Genomic DNA, 21,497 nt, shown 5'->3' with positions numbered 1-21,497 from the left:
TGTGCAGAGTCAGTAACCTGATTGCTTGTAGTTAATCATGGACCCCACCAAAGCAATAATTACCCTCATGACTTCTAAAAATCCTACCCCACCCTCCACCCCCGCACATACTTTTACAGTTTTAAGGTTTCAGTTTTATTTACATACTATAGCTCTCTAAACAGTGCTCTCTTAACATGCAGCTGTAATAATCAAGATAAGAGGGAAATGGTAGTCATCTATGTTGCTAAATGAAGGTCAGGAAATCAAAAAAGTCAGTAGGATTCACCCTCTGGAGACCATGAATGGCTGCACCAAATGTCATGCTAACCCATCCAATATTTGTTGAGATATTTGAGTCTGGACCAAAGTTGTGGATCAACCGACCGACTGACAGACAGACCGACGTTACCATCCCCAGAGCCACATGTGGCTAAAAAGTCAACACAGTAATTAAGGTGTAATTATAATATTTTCCTGAAAAGCCACTTTGAACATCAAGTGCATGCACTAATGGGCATTGCTCCTTTTGTGAAATATGCAAATACAACATTGACCTTAAGTGTTTATCAACGGAAGCAAATGGGATTTTAATTAGTGCAGTGAAAGTGCATTCATATTTATTGAGCTCTTTTTTATGTCATTTGATTTTATTATGAAAAGCAAGATGACTGTTATGTATTGTTTGCTATGCTATTGTTTGATATGTATATAAATGCAAAAAAGAATATTCACATTGCTTCCTTTTGTTTGTTGTGTTGTTGTTTTTGGTAGAAAAACACTTGACTTCATTCATGATTCTGGTGAAGAATTGGCAGGTGTAGTGTAGCTCCTAGCTGTCATATTACAGTTTTTTTCGATTGCTAAACGACAGTGGGCACAACTGGAGTCACATGTGCAAAACTCAAGCCACAGTCAGCATTACCAACAGTCACCTGAGCTAAACAGTTCACATCTCCTGCAAAACTCATTCAAAGCAACACAACTCTTACAGTTTTTTTCGATTGCTAAACGACAGTGGGCACAACTGGAGTCACATGTGCAAAGCTCTAACTACAGTCTGCACAGCAGCAGTTCATGTGGACCAAACTCTAGTTCGTTTTTTATTGCTTGAACACAGTTTTCAAAACTCAACACACTTATCCCATCACTTTAACCACAACGTGCACAACACTGTAGATTTACAGCACTTTGTTCATATGCTAACACACTGCTGTCAAAACTGTTAACCACACATTCAGAACAGAATAGATTTCAGTCTGGTGCCTATAAAAAACTGCTGATTGCAATTTTAGCTGAAAGCCTAAGCAGGTGTCTTGTTTTAGACTAGTTAGTGAACATATACGGTATTTATACAGAGAAAGCTCAGGAAGCCTTTTTTTGTATACAAACACCAAATAAGAATGAAACAATTCTACACTGTAATGTTTGAGAGAAACGGGTAAAAGAGCAAAGATACCAATATGTCCAGGTAAGATGTCTGAGGTTATATACACAGCTATAAAAAAAGTGAAAAAAACACTATATCTTTACATTAGTAAAACTGCATTCTTACTGTTTTTCAGAAAGTAATGGAGGTGAAAGCAATAGAAACACCACATTCATTTGTATTTAGAGATGATGCAGACATCCAATGTGATGAAGAAAACTTGCCACATGATGCTGGAGAGAGTCACACTACTCTCTGGTACTGTTATAATGTACTTTTAGTTTTTTCTCCAGTTATTCCATAAATTACCAGAGACAAAATACCATATTGAAGAAAACTGCTGATTTTCATTCCTTCTTGTTTACCTTACGTTAAAATTGGTATAGTATACAACCTATATATTTTCCTTAAATAAACTATTGAGTAGTGTGAAGTCACTCAAATTGTTCAAACTGTAAAGATGAGAAAGTTTGTAATTTCTGTATTGGTGTTTGACGCTAGTGTTTTTACCCTCAGTGTGTTCTGAGTGACAGTGTGTGTTATCTCAGTGAGGCCTGTGCATACTGTTTGAGACGTGTGTTAAGAGTTGTGTTGCTGTGAATGAGTTTTGCAGGAGATGTGAACTGTTTAGCTCAGGTGACTGTTGGTAATGCAGACTGTAGTTTGAGTTTTGCACATGTGACTCCAGTTGTGCTCACTGTCGTTTAGCAATTGAAAAAAACTGTAATATTTAAACAGCCGTATCTGGTGATTTTATCATCCTGAGGTAAACACTTTTATTGTGACAATGTGTTTGTCTAAGACCTTAGACAACAGCTGACCACACAACAACACCAGCCAAACGATGTTTCACCCACAACAGCAATCTGAAGTTGGTCTTTACTTTAAAAAAAAAAGCCTCTCTCTTCCTGGTGTAAACAGCTGAGTGGATGAGAGGAATTTTCATTGTCTGTCTTTCATTGTAAGTTAAGTCCAAAAAAACACTATTGTAGGATCTGTAAAGTGTGCAAAGTGTATTATATATATATATATATATATATATATATATATATATATATATATATATATATATATATATATATATATTTATCATACTTGTATTTATAATAATACAAGAAACAATAACATTTTAAGTGTTTTTAACTCCTTTTTTCATTAATTTATAATTTAACTCCATGTCATCAGTTAAGCAAATTCCTGTTACTGTTATCCATTATCCATTATTAGCCTTCCTCTGCGGTGGTTTGAGAGGCCCTGACCACGAACAGAGAGGAAAATGACGAGATCCCACAGGTACCTAATCTCAAGGCAGCAGCTCTGTTCCTCTATCAGTGCAGGAATGTAAGCAGGCATGTCTCGATGTGAAACTACACAAAGAAACCAGGGCCTCTGTCTGAGCCTCCAGATTATTATCTTCTTGTCAATCACGCCAAATCCTGCAAATCTGAATGGAAAGCCTTCACTTTCCCAACAACTGTAGCTGCTGAAGCAGAGATGAAACACTGATGCAGTGGCATCAGCGTTTCTCTCATCTCTGAATAAAAATGAAAAATGATCTGAGTTAATGAGTAAAACATTCATATACACTTCAGTTGTACTACTAAATAATAAAGCTTAATCTGTTTTTGTTTTTTTACTGATTCATAGTTAGACTCCCTCCAGTACGCACACTCTCAGATGTACCTACAATATTATAGATATATAATACTGGACTACAATAATCTGAAGGTTAGTGTTCACAGTGGTGTTTGAATTTGAGCAAAGTTTTTTCTTCCTACCTCTGAATCTAGGGCACTCAACATCATTGATGGGATCACCATACATGGGCCTCAGGCATCCCATCTCATCACAGACGTTCTACTGAATTACACCTAGGGGGCTCCAGAGGGCTCTTCTTTTTTATTGCCCAAAATCACAAAGCTGAATTTTGACCCAAAGGATTTTACAATCTTTACGGCATAACTGTAAAACCTCAGGAAAAGCAAAAGGGGAGGGTTTGTTTTTTTAAGACTGATAGACATGCAGCATCATATGAGTTGATTGAGAAACAGAATATCAACAATGTCAAGTAAATAAAGTGCAAACATAGCCTATATGAACACCTGATAAAGACATTTAACAGCTTGCAGGTGCCCCCAAACACTGGTAGGACACGGACCACACTATCTCCTCTCAGGAGACTGGAAAGAAGACAGACTAACTTACATACAAGAGGCAAAACACAACATAATTGATTTGGACTTTCCCATTTACAAACAATCGAGGTTATGCGTGCACAACAAATAAACATGCTATTAAGTGGCCTGTATTAGTGATTTCAGACACAATGACCAGTGTCTCCTTCAGCTCCTTTATGTCCAATTTTTGAGGATAAACATTTAATCCTTATTAGATTAAAGAATCATTAAATTAACCTTAATCTAATCTTCTGTGGCAAATTGATACCCTGTACAGTGACACTTAGGTTGTGTGATATTATTATGATACCTGATCACACCAATAACACAACATCTCCTCATCACTGCATTCATCAATATTAAGATGCATTAGGTGGGTCTATGGAAGTAAATCTGTTTCATCAGATTTTGAAATTTCTAGCACTAAATATGTATGCATTGAAATTATGTATCTGATTTTTTTTTTTGCTCTAAATTTTACTCTTCAAATTTTTAACAACTAATTCTCACCTTTATTTTTCTAAGTTGATAAATTCAGAATCAAAAATTCAACATAAAAAAAATCAATATACCAAATTCAGATGGAAAATACAATGTTTAAAATTCAACTAATATATTTTCAATTTCCTCAAACTCAACAGGCCAAATCCAGCTGCAAAATGTAATCCGGGAACCCAAGGAAAAGCAATCGATTCTAGAATCTAGATCGGTAGTTTGCCCTATAGCTGCAGCCAACAACTATTGTGTCTGCTATTTCATCACTAAATTCACTTTTGAGATTTTTTTAATGCGAGAACTCAGTTGTGGGCAGTTTTACAATAATTCAATTCAATTCAATTCAATTCAATTTTATTTATAGTATCAAATCCTAACATAAGTTATCTCGAGACACTTTACAGATAGAGTAGGTCTAGACCACACTCTATAATTTACAAAGCCCCAACAATTCCAACAATAGACTCATGGACAAGTTTATTTCCTCAATCGTTTGTTTAAATAACAAAACACAATTATCCATTATGGCAACCTGTTGTTATCTGCCTTTCGCAAAAGCTCCACAAGCTGGTCGGCTGACACACACACACAAACATACACACACACACACACACACACACACACACACGCAGCCGCAGTCAGAGGTGAGGGAGAGCAGTGTCTGACAGGGAGATAGCCTATGTCATATATAACATACTTTTATTTAACAAGGGTTGTATAAAACATTGCTTGCCAAAATCTGCACAAATTACATGAACAACAGTCCCGTTGTCATTCAGGTCTGATGACACCTATCTGAAAACTGGTCTGTCCTACAGGTGTACATTAGTGTTATGTGGAAATATATATGTTTTATATAGCCTATGTGCACTTATAGCCTACATGCCCAGAGACAACAGATGGGAATTATCATTGTGATAGCCTATCTGGTGCAATACATTTATTGTCCCTGTTTTACTGTAAGCCAATGAATGGAAATTATAAGCTTTGGTGTCTCCCCTTAACTCTAAATAACAAATGCCATTATTTATTATTTACACATAGGCTACGTTAAAGAGAAACCTATCTCTCTGCCCTTTCAGACGCTGCTCTCCTACTCCTCTGACTCCTGCTCTGGCTGCCCAGCGAGCTCGTAAACGTTACGCCCGCAATCACTTGAGGAGCTTTTTAACTCTGAAAGGCAGATAACCACAGGTTGCTTTTTATCTTATAATGTATAATTGTGTTTTGTTATTTAAAAAAACGATTGGGGAAACTTGTGCAAATGAGAAGATTATCCACAGTAGGCTACACTGTTGTCACACCACACCACAAGTCTGTCCATTTTTGGACCATTTCTGTCCATTAGCTGCCTGGCAGGTATGGTGGAAAGATGATAAGCCAGCTAACTAAAAACCTTTAGAGGTACAAACAAGACTTAAAGCTGGGTTAGGCAAGTTGTTTTCGACATTGGGCACAATTTCCATAATAACCTTAATTTAATTTAAGTGGCCTGAGAGAAAACTAGACTTCTGCACCTCCTCTTGGCTCAGTTTTCAGGCTTTAGAAAATCTAGTCTGTGACTGGAGAATTTGGCCAATTACAAGTCATTTCAGAGAGAGGGTTTTAGCTGTTCTACAAATGCAGATGCACGTGCACAGATGGTGAAAGCCTGATTCAATGTCGGGAAAAGTTGCTAATCCAGCATTGGCAACAACTGGCTACACTGCTAAGCAATCCGACAAAGATGGACTCCTAAAAAAAAAAAGTCTAAAAGAAAGTTTGACAATTTAAATAAAACACATGTCAATATCGACAGTGTTTCAGAGATTGAGAAAATGTTGCTCATGGTTTAGCCTTCTACTAACCGTAGCCAAAGGCTCACGGCTGCGGCTAATTCAAGTTCATGTAAATGTAGCTAGCATCTCAAAGGGGTTTACAAGCCCACAAGTTTGCAAAGAAAACAGGACGACAATTCTCATAGAATTGCCGCTATATAACGGCATGGGGATCACAATAACGATCGGGATGATTAAAATGAACATACTTGTACAGGTTACTGTATGAAGCGCATGCATATGCCTGTGCTCGTATGGTGGAAGGGGCTTAGGACAGAGGGGGGAGAGCTGCTGGAGGAGGGCTGTATTTTTAAATTCTGGCGTTTATTTTGCCATCCAATAGTTTGTCAAGACATTTCACTCAAAACCACAAATGTCAACCTCATTGTGGTACTAGAGGAAATCTTAGGGGATCACCAAAGTCTATTAGATTCATCCCATGGGGGCAAGCCATGCAATAGTTGAGATATTTTTGTCTGAAACACAGCAGTGGACAGCCCAACTAATAGACAAACATTGGAACCCACAAATCTGAGGTTAGTGAGTGAAAGAAACAAATCTGTGCAACAAGAAACAGTCAAAGTACAAAGACTTTTCAAGGTACAAAGAAAGGAAATTACAGTGTGTTAAGGACAGAAAGGTATAGAAAGAGAGATTATAAATAGCAGATGAGGTGGTAAATACTAGGAGAGCTGTACTTTGTGTTTGTGAGAGAGAGATGGTGAAGAGTACAAGAGTGGAAAATGGACTGAGAGAGCTTGATGTAAATGGCTCATAGGACATGTTCATTTTTATAAGAGTGCCTCATAAAGCAGCAGAAAAAGAGACAAAGAGAGAGAGAGAGAGAGAGAGAGAGGGCAGATGAGGCAAGAATTATCATGATGGCAGTAAAATGACATTTGTGTTTTTTTTATTACCTCTGATTGTGTTATCCTTTGATGCTCGTGATTTAAGTTTCTTTCTTTTTTTAAAAACACATGCACGCACGCTGTCACACTCACACCCCACACACACACACACACACACACACACACACACACACACACACAGATACTGTAACTCTCAATGCACACCACAGTAGGGTAGTCTGTCAGCTGTTAGGAAAAGCCTTTCTGTAAAGCAGTATTACACCCATCGACACTGTGTATGCTCTCTCATGAGTGTCTGTGATTGCGATACAGAATACGCTGATTCTAAGCACAGCGCATGATTGGCAATGATTAGATCTGTAACCTAAAAATGGATCATACAGCTCTGTCATTAAAACCAGCTGGACGAAAATGTCTTGTATTCTACAAACCCGGTGCTAAAAATCACACAGGCTCAGTATCAGACAACCAGCCATGAACAGGAATTGAGGTGTGATTGTCGTTGACACTGTGCCCTCAGGTGTTAAAATACTGCTGTCATCTGTAAAAAAAAAAATATATATATATATATAAACCTACCCAACCTATACAAGAGTTGTACATCAGGAATACAAATCCCTCTCTACAAAAAGAAATTGACTTCAGACCTGGCGAGTGTTTTGCTGAGGACCCAAGAAAGTGCAGTGCCGTGTTTTCACTCTTTTACGTTTCTTATTGTTTTCTTTGATTATTATTTTTATTTGTGTACTACCTCGAGCATGTTAAAATCATTCCTATTTGACCTGCTTGAGACTTTGCTTCTTTCAGGATCACTGAGAGCAGCCCCTGCTCGGTGATTAGGCGGGTGATGGCAGCTGGCTAGTCAGTTCGGCTTCGATGCTGCCGTCTCCAGCTCTTGACACTCCCTCCTACTTCCCCTCCAGACCCCAAGAGGATTTCTATACCTCCTACATTTCAGCGGCTAATTAGATGAATGTGTATAAATGAAGCCTATATGACAAAAGGTTAATGATGCCAATTAAAAGCACTTGACCTCTCTATGGCCCAGCCCACGCCTAGGAAGTTCTGTCACCTCTTGACAGCCCGCTGTAGGCGCAGCACCTCGCTGACTGTTGGTAATTATCCCTCTGTTTTCCTGTGCTTTATCACCAGCAGTTGGCCACCACAGGATGTGGAGTGAAAATGAGGAATCTGGATTTGTTTGTCTCGTTGTACCGGCGAACATCTGTGTGCTAACATGGTGGTTATTTGCTTAGCCACTCGTGTCCACAACAGAGGAACACAGTGGGTACAGTTCCAACACATAATCCTATCCTAATCACACTGACACACTCTCAGCACGCAATGAACAAGGACACCACTTATTAACATACATTAAACACACATGCGGCAAACACCTGCTGCTATAGAGACAGAATGAAGTGTCCATTCGGCAGCCATTTAGAATATATTTTATCCTTCAGGGGTCCAGACAAACATCATGTTTAAAAAAAAAAAAAAAATCCCTTTAAATTGAGATGCTGATAGTTTAGTTTGAAGTAGTATTTAGATGGAAGGATAATTGAGAGGAAAATTGCAGGACCAGGGGATGCAGAGGGCAACAAACAAGCTCACTGCTGCAGCACACACTGGCAGTTTACATCATCTTCATCTAATCCTGCTGCATGTTTGAGATAAAAGGTTTAGTCTTTGTGCATTGGTTGATGAGACAAGAGCAGTATTTTGATTTTATAATCCTGCAGATTAATTTGTTGACAGTGTGTAATTGTCAGTGTTCCTTTGTTTGCTTTGGACTGAATTCAGAAACCCACTTTTCTCGTTGACATCTTCAGTTATGAAGTAGTTTTGAATGTTCCAAAAGGGTTTTCATCTGATTACATTCATCTATGGAATGATACAAAGAGGACACTTACAGTGCAGTCAGGATGTTGTTACGACACAGATGTGTTTTTCATTGTTTTGGCTCCATACTCATCACATTGGAACTGAAATTAAACTATTAGTATGAGGTCATTGCTTAAAAGGAATAGTACAACATTTTCGCTTACTTACCAATGGTTGGAAGAGAGGATTGATACCACTCTCCACATGTCTGTGCATTAACCATGGAGCTAGAGCCGTGAGTCAATTAGCTTAGCTCAGCACATAGACCACAGATACACATATATATATATATATGTACTGTGTGAAAAAGGCTATGAATCCCACACTGTTCACCCAATATAAATGTGAACACCATCAAACACCCTAAAAGCTGAGAGTCACTTGTTTCTTTTTAAATCCATTGTGTTTAAGCACAGAATTAAAACAATTAAAAATACACTCCAATGTCTCACTGTTATACTTTATGACTGCACTGTGTGAACAAAACAAAACATGATGAATATTAACTGCAATACTGTTGCCACACAGTGTTTCGGTTTATTATGTTATGTTATGTTATGTTTGTTTTGGATTCTTTAATTTGTTTTTATATTCTTTTGGCAGACTGGACTGAGGTAAAGTTACACAAAGTTGCTCCTTGTTTTTTTTTTTCATTCTGCAGTTCACAGTGACATTTTTATTACTCAAAGGCCTTGGTCCTCTTTGCTCCGGAGAGTTGTTTGCATGAAATAGTTTGACATCAGGAGCAGACACACACACACACACACACACACACACACACACACACACACACACACACACACACACACATACACACACACACACACACACACGATTTGGATGCCATTTAAAATACCTGAAAAAATGCAAGTTGCCACAGAGACAAATCAGTAGGGTGACAGTTGCATGAAAATATACATTACTGTAATGTAATAATCATGATGATCAATCATCCTTCTCTAACCCCAAAAAACTCTTCTCCATTTTCTCTAACCTCCTTAACCCCCCAGTCCCCCTCCTCCTTCCTCCCTTTTACCAAACCACTTTGTCAACTACTTTATAAAAAAGATAGATAACATATGCTCTTCATTCTCCATCCTACTTTCTGAAAATAACTTTCCATCAGACACATCTTCATCCATTACTCTATCCTCTTTCACCCCCCTATCTCCCAATCAAGCTCTTACCTTGATAACCTCCGCCATACCGCCAACATTGCTGCAAACACCCCGATTGTGTAGATATATGCTGCACAACATCAAAGGAATACAAACCCAGAAGGCGGCTCAGGTTCTGTTTCAGACTCTTGTCATCTCACGTCTAGACTACTACAACTCCCTCCTGGCTGGTCTGCCTGCAAGTGCCTCTGACCTTTGCAGCTCATCCAGAATGCAGCAGCTCGACTGGTCTTCAACCTACCCAAGTTCTCTCATGCTACACCGCTCCTCTGCTCCCTTCCCTGGTTACCAGTTGCTGTCCGCACCTGCTTCAAAACACTAGAACTTGTATATCGGGCTGCGAACGAATCAGACCCAGCTTACATCCAAGACATGGTTAAACCTTGGACCCTAGCCCGTCCACTCCGCTCTGCATTGGCCAATCTGCTTGCTGCTCCCTCATTGCGAGGGACACCTAATCACTCAACAAAATCCAGACTGTTTACTGTCCTGGCTCCTAAATATTAGAACGAGCTCCCCATTGACATCAGGACAGCTAAAAGTCTACACATCTTCTGATGCAGGCTAAAAAAACTGCACCTTGGCTAAGAAGATGATGGTTATAAAAAAAAAATGGCACTTACATGTTGCACTTACAAGAGTACAGTATAGATAGTAGTACAGTAGAATATAGTACAGTGTAGTAGAGATCACTATCGAACAACAAGACCTGGCCTGTAAATCTTTTTTTCACTGTGCTTTATGGGAATGATGTGTTCTTAGGGACTGAAACGTTAGAGCTAACTGTTCCACTCAGTACTTTATATGCATTCTCCTCATTGTTACGTCTGTTTTGAAATACTGTCTGATAGACTCTCTTTTTAAAAGTGGCACTCAGGTAGACAGAAGCATCCATTAAGAGTCCACTTTGAAACCAAACAGTGAATATCCACATTTGAGTGTGAAGGACCTTTACACTAATGGATTTAAGATAAAAGAGTCAGTGAGGAAGTAGAATACCTTGCTATTTGGGACTGGACTAGATCAGTTGCATTTGTCTCTTACTAACTGTTTTGTCACAAAAAGGTATCACCACTTTAACTTCACTAAATAGGGATGTTAGTTTTTTTTAGCCATGCTAGTAGGAAATTGTTGGGTCTTGGCAAATTATAAAGTGTGGTCTAGATAATACTCTATCTGAAATGTGTCCTGAGATAACTCCTGTTGTGATTTGACACTATAAATAAAATTGAATTGAATTGAAATGAAATAGTGTCTCTAGGGATGACAGTGTTGATCAGTCGACCGATCACTTTGGTCCAGACTGAAATATCTCAATAACTATTGGATGAATTGCTGTAAAACATGGTGCAGATATGCGTGGTCCCCAGAAGATTAATCCTATTGACATTGGTGACTTTTACTTTAACGCCAACATGAAGTTTGCATTTGTGGTTTTAAATAAAAAAAATCTCAACAACTGTTGGGTGGATTACCATAAAATGTGATACACATTCATGTTCCCCTAAGTATGAATTATAATGACTTTACTCTTCATCTTGCACTATTATTAGGTCAAAATTCTAATCAATCTAATGCTTTGGTTTATGACCAAATACCAAGCAAAACTAATGGAATTCCCATCAGCCCCAGCTGTACTTTCTTAGCATACTAAACTAAGATGGTTGTGGTTAAGTATTAGCATGTTAGCATTGTCAATATGAGCATGTTAACATACTGATGTTAGCATTTAGCTCAAAGCATCGATGTGCATATGTACAGCCTCATAAAGCTGCTAATATGGCTGTAGACCATTTACACTGCGATTATCTCCAATTTAACAGTTCATTTAGTATTACTACCGGTTCTAAAACTGCTATTTTTACAAATGATAACAAATGCACCAGTGGGTTGACTACATGGTTTCAGTAGAATTTAACATGTTTTATGAATTTTGTAGAATCTGGTGGAGTTGTTTTGTTTTGTTTCTGTGTTTACACTCACACAAAGGGAACAAGTGGAAATAGTCCAAGGTTCAAATGCTGAATTTTAGACTAAATTAGTCTGTGTGATGGGAACTAATGAATAATGATGAATTGGCATCATTAATGAAAATTTAATTTGGAGCATTTTCAAGGGATTTTAAAATCTGTAATTATAGTTTAAAGTGGCATTATAATGCAGTTTTTAAGATCATCAATGCCAGCAACCCAGCGTTCACTCTGACACTTGCTGACATTTTTGGCTTCCAGAGCTCATTTTGTGGTTCATCCTGCTGTGATGTCCTCCCCCATACTGCATGTATCTATTCTAAAGAAGAGAGCAGTGCTACAAATGATTGACCCGTATTATAAGACAAATTTCCTTTTTAACTAAAAGACACTAAAGTTTGATTCTACTCTCTCTGCCTCCCCCCCTAAGGGGAGCACACTAAAGAGATTTTGACCAGGCATTCAAAGCCAGCTTTCGATGCTTGACAGTTACTGATACTCTGTGCTAAGAACACATTTTTTCTGTACTAAAAAGATTTTGAGATTTGACCTTTTGTATATTTGTCACGCAGAAAATTATACTTTTGGTAAGCAGACATTGTAAAGAGCTTACACAAATTACTATGTAAACACAATCAACCTACTGCGGGCTGGTACCGAGAGCAGTGAGTAACGTGTAAACACTGCAGGCTCTCTGAACAAGAGAAGGGTGATGTATCAATATGGGGATTTAATGGACTACATACAACATACAGTACATACATCAGGACAGTCTGGACGAACACATCATCATTTAATTAGATTACTTCCTCACTCGTGCGGCACAAATGTGACCAGTGCAACAAAAAGGTAAACAGAGGGTGAAAAAATGCCCGATTTTTATTGTTGAACATAACAATGTGTTGCTGTTTTGTTGATAACACTGACATGAAAAGCTGAACAATAAATAAATGCTGTAATCTTTCAAAAACATTTTTTTTAGGTGTGATGTTTACACCTCAGCAAAAAAAAAAGACCCTTTTCCTTCGTAGTCCTCTAATAATACTGGAACTGACAAGATCAAGGCCTGATCAAGGCCTGACACAAACACGCAAATAAATATGTTTAAATAGAAAATAAATACATTTCAGTATGACAATGCTGGTACAGGACAATAAATAAAAAGAGGCAGCAGAATGAGCTCCTGGTCTGGTGATTTACAATTCCACTTCAACACCTGGCTTCTGAACAGCAATTACTTTATTGGACTGTCAACTTACTACTACTACTTTTTATAATAAAGTGTGTGTTTTATTATGGCACGATGTGATCTAAAAGTTCCACTTAGATGAAATATGCTTCATATATTTCCCTCCCTCCCACAAAACATGACTGCTAATAATGCTACATCAGTTAAACATTGTCCATTTAGTTCACCTCACAGACAATTTTAAAGTCATTGTATGCTGCTTTTTATCGTACATTACATTATTCACCCTGTTTTACTCCATTCTTTTAATGAAGCCCAACATACTAGACCAAGTTGAACTCAAAACAATGAATCTAATGTTTGCAATATGTTTTGACTTTTTGCTAGACTTCTAATGTACAACCACAAATATCTTCATAGCAATATATTTCTGAGAAAGTCCCACATGTAACCATGTCAACATAGTTAGCAAACAGGCAATGCACAATAACATAAATATTAATAATATACACAAAATCTAATTTAAAACCGCCATGATAAACCAGCTTGTGATGTGTTACTCTCTTGAAACTGCTACCTTGTCAAAAGAAAATAACAATTCCTTTGAGTATTGCTTGTATTAAAGATACTTTAATTAATTACATTAATATTAATATGAAACTCCTACATTTATCCTTCTTTTTTTTTTAAATGATTTGAGTATCTGTTTTTCGGAACTGTGCCAAGATGCATTGTCTTCCTTCCATTGTGGATCAAATGAGTGCAGAATATGTTTTGTGATCTTTGTGTGCGAGGTTAAAGTACAAAGACGTTACTCCACGAATCACTGAAAAGTATTCAGTTTCTAAAACAAAGACAAAAAAGACTGAGGTGGAAATTGCTTCACTGAACATAAGCACAATCATATTTTCTTGTTCTCAACAAATCACAAAATCACTGTAAATGTAGAAGGGGTAGACAAAATAATGGAGACACCTAGACATTTTACAAAATACACTTATTTACTTTCTTTCTGAGAGTTTGAGGGCGGGGTGGGCTAGTGTACTATACTTTCTACCCCCCTGTTGGCGCCCTTACTTGGACCACACCTATCTTTGAACTCTGCCTTAATTTTAACCTCAACTACGCAAAGTTTCCGGACTGAATCTTACACGGTTGTCATAACAGTGACAAAATCTGTCTGCAGACAGACAGACATATAAACACATGGCAAATAACTCAAATCCGCCTCTGTGGTAGTTCTTTCTACGGTAGGTGTCTCAAAGTACACATTTTGCTGCTTTCACACCCAGTTCGGTAGCGATTTGGGGCTGAGGTTGCAACATTGTTGCACTTTTCATTTGGTTGGGTTTGCGTTCAGACTGCACTTTTTCAAGCGTACCAAACTTTGTAAACAAATATCACACAGTCAAAACGCACAGTCGCTTTTTTATGGACAGAATATCTGAGTGAAACCTGTTACACTTCTGGTCTCCTAAATAGTGGAGCAACATATAAATTGAGCAACTGACAGACAGCGAGTGAAGGCGAGGGCGGTACCTGATGAGAGAGAGATGATAATGTGTTGTCACACAGATGACCAGCGATGTGTTGTCATAATATGTTATGGATTTGAAAATTACCATCCCTTATATAAGTCTGTAAATTGTGAGCAAAGTTGAAGTTGCAGGCTAGTAAATGCTCTGTTTTTGGTTCACGTCCTGTATTGTTCTCACCTAAAGTGAACCGATCTCTAGAGCACTTGTTAGCGAACCGAGACCCTAGTTTTCAAGTGGTCCAGAGTTCAGTTGTTTGGTCCGCACCAAAGTTTGAATGAGCTTTCACACCGCCCCAAACAAACCAAACGAGTTCAGTTAAAATGGGCCAAACTGCTCAGATGTGAAAGCAACCTTAGAAAGCTGCCTACGGCGCTGCCACTTAGCCTTGCGACCATTTTGTCCCGGTGGTCAATTCTTGGTATTGCAACTAAGAAATCCCCCCGCGTCCCAAAAGCCTTTTTTTCCCATAAACCACCAATTTAAAAGAGATCTAACTAACAAACTGTTACTGTTATTTTGTCTACCCCCTGTATCTCTCTGGTTGATTTTACACTAATTAACTTTCTGATCCCTCCGACTGTTAGTATATCCGACCATCAGCGCCTCCTGCTTCGTCTCAATCAGACCCAGTTGTGTACACTGCCCACCCAGTCCAACAGCCGCCCTCGGTACCAGGCACGTGTGATCGGCTGAATTAGAAGCAGGAGTCGAAACCGTCGGAGCAGCCCGCAGAAGACGGCGGCCGCCACTACCACGAGCGGTGACATCATCACGAAACCAAGGATGATAAGGGCGGAGCAGCTGTTGTCGTCAAGGTAACGGCAGATGGCAGAGGGGGCATCGAGGACCTACGAGGACAAACACAGAGGAGGGCTCATGAAAGTAGACAGGAGCGCTCCGGAGGACATGATGAACATTCTGGCATCAGCAGGAGCTGCTTCTCTTCTGTCACAAAGCAAATAGGTGGGATTTGTTATTCCTGTGTGTGCATGTGTGTTTGCATATGTTCAGGGTGCAGAAGTGAGACGTGTGGGTAGTGGGCTGTGACAGAATTTCTCCCAGGCTCCCTCTACAGTACAGATAAGAAGTGGTTCAGTAGCTGTCAGTAACCCTCTGTGCTGTCAATCACTTGTGAGGGCGAGCGAGAGGGAGGAGGTGGGCCAGAGAGAAAGAGATGGAAACTAAATATGTGAAACAGCCAGCTGCAGAAGTACACACTGACATTCTTACGAAAACATACACCAGAGTTATATATACACATACATACACACACATACACACACATACACACACACACACACACACTCAGTAGTACATTATCTCAGAAACACTCAAAATTATTTTGTTACGTCTGACACCCTTTTCTAAACAATCTCCTATTGTACGTTTTTTCAAAAGGAGCTTTGCCTCCAACAGTTGCACCATAGCAACAGCAGTGTTCAACACACTCATGAGCACATGCACACACAAAGCCACAGAAACACACCTATGTCAAGTGCACACTGTGCTTTCACTGAGTGTATTTTCCTCCTTGTGCTGTCAGTTTCTCTGTGCCCAGCTGGTGCTGGCACCAAATCAGAGAGCCTTGTCTCTCCGTGTTCAGTCTGCCGCCATCATAGGGAGAACTCTCTGACTGACATTGTCCGTAATTTTTCTGAACTGACATTTGCTCTGGCCTAATCACAATTATAGTCTTTTTGCACATGCACGCTTAGCATGTTCATTTGTCTGCCCCATCATACAGCTGTGTCTTCAGAAAACAAATCATTCAACACAGACAACTGGGCAAAAGGACCAACCGTACCGTAGTTGGGATGTGATGTTATGCCCTGTTCGGTGAGCCAAGGACAGAGCTGTAGACCTTCAAGCCTGATTCAGCATTATGCCTAGACTCGCCGTATTTTACAGATGATCTGTCTGCTGCTGTTTGTGGAGATGGTGTCAGATATAGGAGTACAACTTATACTTCCAAAAAAGACATTTCCCTTAAAACCATTCAACTTTTAAAATGTTCAGCTCTTTCAGCTAATGATGGGACTTCTTCAACTTTTTTTCTAATATTTATACTTTTTTAAAAACACTTTTTTTAACATTGAAGTCAATGAGAGCATGCTTCAAATCCTTAAAATCTTCTTCTGCTTCCAAAATTGTCAGCTCCTTCATACTTTCACCTACAGACGCCAAACAAACTTTATCATGTTCACAAAATATTCAGCTATCCGGCTATGGCTTTTCAGTTTGATATCTTTTACAGTTTTTGTGAAAAAGCTGTTTAAATTTAGTGATCATTTCAGGATTTTTTTGTGTTTAAAATGGGTGTGTATTGCTCAAGCTAGAGTGGATGATGTCATAGCCAGAGCACAGAGCCTTAAAAATTATCTTTGCCCTTTCTCTATACATTGCTCTCACGCCCACAATATCTACTTGTCATACACAATTTATACATCAAAACGTAGGTATTTTTGTCTAGTTAGTGATATGCCTTATACTTTTGGCTCGTTGAGCTTCCAAATGACAAGAGTTCCACATCTTCCTCCATTCGCTGCCCTGTTTAACATTCTCCACATTTCTTAGCGAAATGCAGAGCAAACCACTTTTTTAAATCACTGATATGTCCACATTTTTAACTTTATCCACATAAATGTTATATCCATACGTTCACAAAGGCCTTGTGGTGCTCAGGATGACATCATTTGACTGATAGCAGTTATCGTTTTGACAATCTGAGCCTTTATTTGAGAGCTTGCTGTCAGTGTCTCTGAATAGCTGCAGTGTGGCACAGGTGGCAGTTTAACAGCAGGTGCTACGATCGTGAACTGATTACAGATCAAAGAGATCGCATCACAGACATCAAAGGATGTTTACAAACATGGTGTCAGTACCTGATCCTTTCCACCTGCAAAATACGTTCTGCGCATGCGCAAGATGTTCACGCATGCGCTGTGGTACGAGGATTTACGACACTACCCAATCTGTTCCCACGCTAGCATCCAGCTAACGTTAGTTTAGCTAATAGCTAATTCGGCGGACCGCTAGGGGATTATAGCGGTCTGCCGTTAGCCTCCACCGGGAAGCTAACGTTAGTTTAGCTAATGGTTAATTTGGCTAACCGCTAGCTGATTGTAGCGGTCTGCCATTAGCCTCCACAGTTAAGCTAACGTTAGTTTAGCTAACAGCTAATTCGGCTAACCGCTAGCTGAGACAGCATGTAAACTTTAAAAGACCCTCAAAATAAAACTTGAAAATAAACGTTAACATATATAACAGCTGTTACGTCAGTTCTACTTGTGCTCATTTAAAATACAATCACTCAATACTTGTCTTTATTGTTATTACTGTAAAGTCTTAATTTAGCTGTAGCCTGCTTTTCCCATTATGTTTGACTTAACGTTATTTTAGACTGAATCTAGCTGTCCGTTCTGCCTGCACGATCCGTTCTGCGCATGCGTTATTTTAGACTGAAGGCTGTCGGCTAGCGGTTAGCCGAATTAGCTGATAGCTATCCCGGTGGAGGCTAGCATGGAACAGATTGGGCAGGTCATAAAACAGTATTATCATCTGCGCATACGTCATGGCATACGTGTAATCTTGCACATGCGCAGAACGGATCGTGCCGGTGGAACGGATCGGGTACTGACACATGGTCACAGGTCATTAGTAGCCATGACAACACTTTCCCAGACAGTCAACTTGAATACTACAGATTTCTGCATTTTCATCTATATTTCTCACAGCATTTGTAAGTGTTCCATACTTATACAATAATTTCAGTTAGAAGATGAATTCAAACCCCACAATGTTCTACATCGTTTGGCATCGTTGAACTTTTCAAGCCAGCAAATCAGGCTTTATTAGAGCTGAACAAACACTTGCCATCAATTACTTGGTAATGGGGCAGTGGATATGACACATACCTTTGGTGTCGGAGACCCAGGTTTGAATCCCACTGCGATACATCAACCAAAGTGTCCCTGAGAAGGACATGTAACCCATAGTTGCTCCGGAGGCGAGTTACCTCATATAGCAATTGAAAGTTGCTCTCTCTTTCGTCTTGTTCAGTCCCATTCTTTTCACCTAATATATTTCACATCTCATCTTAGCTAGATTGATGCTTTTTCATTCTATGCAGTGTATATGTCTGATAATAATACAAAGCATTTCTTCTTTCAGACTTTTCAGATAATTCATTTCAATTTTCATCTTTGATAGTATTAAAGTTCAGCTTCAAGCTTTTCTAACAATGTATTTTAGCTCTTCACTTTATAATGCAGTTTAGCTTCCAACTCTGACAATTTTCCAGATGTTTCAGCAGCGCAGTGCAATGCATTTGAGCTTTACGATTTTTCATACAATTTGTTTCATATTTCTGCATTTGTGAGTCATTATCAGTTAGAAAATATACTCAGACCTCACAATGTTTTACATCTTTTGTCATTATTCAACTTTTAAAGCAAACAGTTCAGTTTAGCATAAGCTTTTAACTTTTTAATGAAATTCATACTTATTAAAACAATTTCCACTTTTTCAACTATTCTCACTACTTCAACTTCTTCTTATGGATTTAAGCTATTCATCCAGTTTAGCTTTAGCAATTCAGCTATTCAGAATTCCCATGCATTTTCTGCAGGAATGCATTTTCTAGTTTAATTTGAATTGCTAAACTTGAATAATTGCATTGAAAAACTGAATTTGAATCACATAATTTGAAATTGCATTGTAATTTGAATCATTGCGTTGAAAGACTGAATCTGAATAGTATAATATGAAATTGAATTTATTCGTTTGGAACTGAAGTCCAATATAACATGAAAATTCAACTCTCTATATATCTTCACATTCAGTTCTCAAAATACAATTTCAAGTTACTCATCAATCATATTTGCTGAAAAGTGAGTGGAAATGATCTTATTATAAATGACTGATCTTTGGGAACATAATTTGTGCCAAAAAAATGTAAGAAATTGCAAAATATCACATTGCACAACACAAATATCCCAAATCTTCATTGTAAAATACTGGATTCCTGCCAGTGAACAGAATCCTGTGTCTCATATTATAGTCTGGACCTTGTGCCAGTGACTCCACCTCAGCCCAGTATCATCTGACTATTCATCCAGAAAGTAGAATTTTTGATATAACACTAGTGGATCAGCGGTCAACTAGAATAACAGTAAACTTTTACTCTCAGCTTGTACTTGCTACAAAGAGAATAAACAGAGTAATTTCTCACCCTGGAGTGGCAGAGAAAACCGACGTACAGCAGCAGCATTGCAGGCAGCAGAACCACAGAGAAGACCAGAGCCAGGAGCACAATGCTGGCTAAAATGACACACAGGTCCCAGAGGACGAGAGCTGCGCCGCAGGCCACACAACCACATCTGCCCCTGCGGCTGCCCCATGCACTGCCTCCGCTGTGGGCCACGGGAGGGGGCAGCATCTTCACTCCCTCCCCGATCCAGAACTCCTCCTCTTTCTCCTCCTCGCCTGAACCGCCTTCATCCAAGTCCATGTCGTCCATACCACACATCCTGAAGCAGAAAGAGAGACAGACAAAGAGAGAGCGGACTCTGTTTAAAGCAGACTAAGGGTGAATTGTTAGGAATCAGACTGAAATAATGCTACAGGCAATTACTGATACATCATATACATGTTATATTTAATGAATGCAAAATAAATGTAACAGAAAAGATTGCACTTACAAGACAGTATACTGTGCCTAGGTAAATAGTGTATATTATGAAAATCTGTATCAAATTAATGGAAAATAAAGTTATATTTGTAGCCTATGTAAAATCAGTCCAGTTCTTAGCTTGCCATCACTTTTATGTAGAATAACACACACAAAAAACACCTTTATGTGTATATAATTTTTGCATGCATGCTGAATTTTAAAACCTTAAATAAGAACAGACTGAGGCTACATCTACACTACTAGGCTACATTTTCATTTTTCAGCCCTGTCCCCTCACTGCCCTCTTCGTTTTTCCATCCAGGCAGCCAATAACTCATTACAGACTATTTAAATGACACGCACGCACGCACGCACGCACGCGCGCGCACACACACACACACACACACACACACACACACACACGTTTCTCTGTCAGTCGATCTCAACGATCAGGGCTTTGCCACTTGAAGCACGACTGCCAGTAGCCTGCCCTATACGATCCATTTTAAACCGAATCAGTCCGAAACCGTTTAACCCTGAACGACCTGCTGCTGAGCTGCAGAGTCACAGCATCACACTGGACGGGACACATGTTGTGCTCCTCTCCGAGTATGAACATACTTTAATCACATATTTCGCTTTGCTTTTTTGCTGTTTCTTTGCGTCGATGGATGAAATAATGTAGTCTATACTTTCTAGGCTATAGTTTAGACTTGGTTACTCTGCTTTTTCTGTCTGGAAACTGTTAATCCCTGGTGTCACAAGAGTGCATGTGATAAAGTCGCCCTTGTGTATCCAATAATTAAAATAAAACACGTTATGAATCAGAATTGTGTTGCCTACCTCGCTCCAAGTAGGCTACAAATCCAGTTAATCTCTCCGGTGTGTTTGAGTTCTTCTCCCGGCGATCCACTCGGAGCTCTTACTTTAATTTTACTACAAAAAAAACAAAACAAATACTAATGTTTTTTAAACAACAGCGGAGAGAAGATCCTGTGAGTTGAACCCTGTGCTGCTGTAGGCTAGTGATGCTGTGTGAGGAGCCGCTGTGCGTCTGTGGGAGCTTCAGACTATGGGACGCGCGCAATATCGTTAAAAGCGCGCCCACGCGGTCTCACAACAATAAAGCTACATTTCCAACCTAAAAAACAAAACAAAAACGGTTTTATTTGAAATTGCAGCATTTTTGTTTTAAATATTTTAACAGACGTGCTCCACAGCTGCACTAACATAGAAACCAATATGAAACTAAATGAAGGGGTGGGCTGGATAGCACGTTTACGTCATTGCTGTATATTTTC

General features: G+C 39.1%; 1 protein-coding gene across 1 annotated transcript; it reads right to left on the bottom strand.

Annotated features, from left to right (window-relative positions):
- Nucleotides 1-14,286: 14,286 nt before the first annotated feature.
- On the bottom strand, nucleotides 14,287-21,274 carry LOC120557631 (transmembrane protein 88). The gene is made up of 3 exons (XM_039798159.1): nucleotides 21,040-21,274; nucleotides 19,756-20,053; nucleotides 14,287-15,373 (listed from the first exon to the last, which is right to left on the bottom strand). Exons 2-3 carry the CDS (start codon nucleotides 20,050-20,052, stop codon nucleotides 15,146-15,148), a joined length of 525 nt encoding a protein of 174 aa, XP_039654093.1. The 5' UTR covers nucleotide 20,053; nucleotides 21,040-21,274; the 3' UTR covers nucleotides 14,287-15,145.
- Nucleotides 21,275-21,497: the final 223 nt, after the last annotated feature.

The sequence above is a fragment of the Perca fluviatilis genome, chromosome 4 (genome assembly GCF_010015445.1).
Source record: "Perca fluviatilis chromosome 4, GENO_Pfluv_1.0, whole genome shotgun sequence".
Lineage (NCBI taxonomy): Eukaryota > Metazoa > Chordata > Actinopteri > Perciformes > Percidae > Perca > Perca fluviatilis.
Note: the sequence above shows the minus strand (reverse complement) of the source record. Positions and strands in the feature narration are given on the sequence as shown.

Coding starts and splice junctions, on each gene's coding strand:
- LOC120557631 (XM_039798159.1), bottom strand. CDS start 20,052: ATGTGTGGTATGGACGACATGGACTTGGATGAAGGCGGTTCAGGCGAG. Junction 15,374..19,755: donor GTTTTCTCTGCCACTCCAGG/GTGAGAAATTAC, acceptor TTGTCCTCGTAG/GTCCTCGATGCCCCCTCTGC.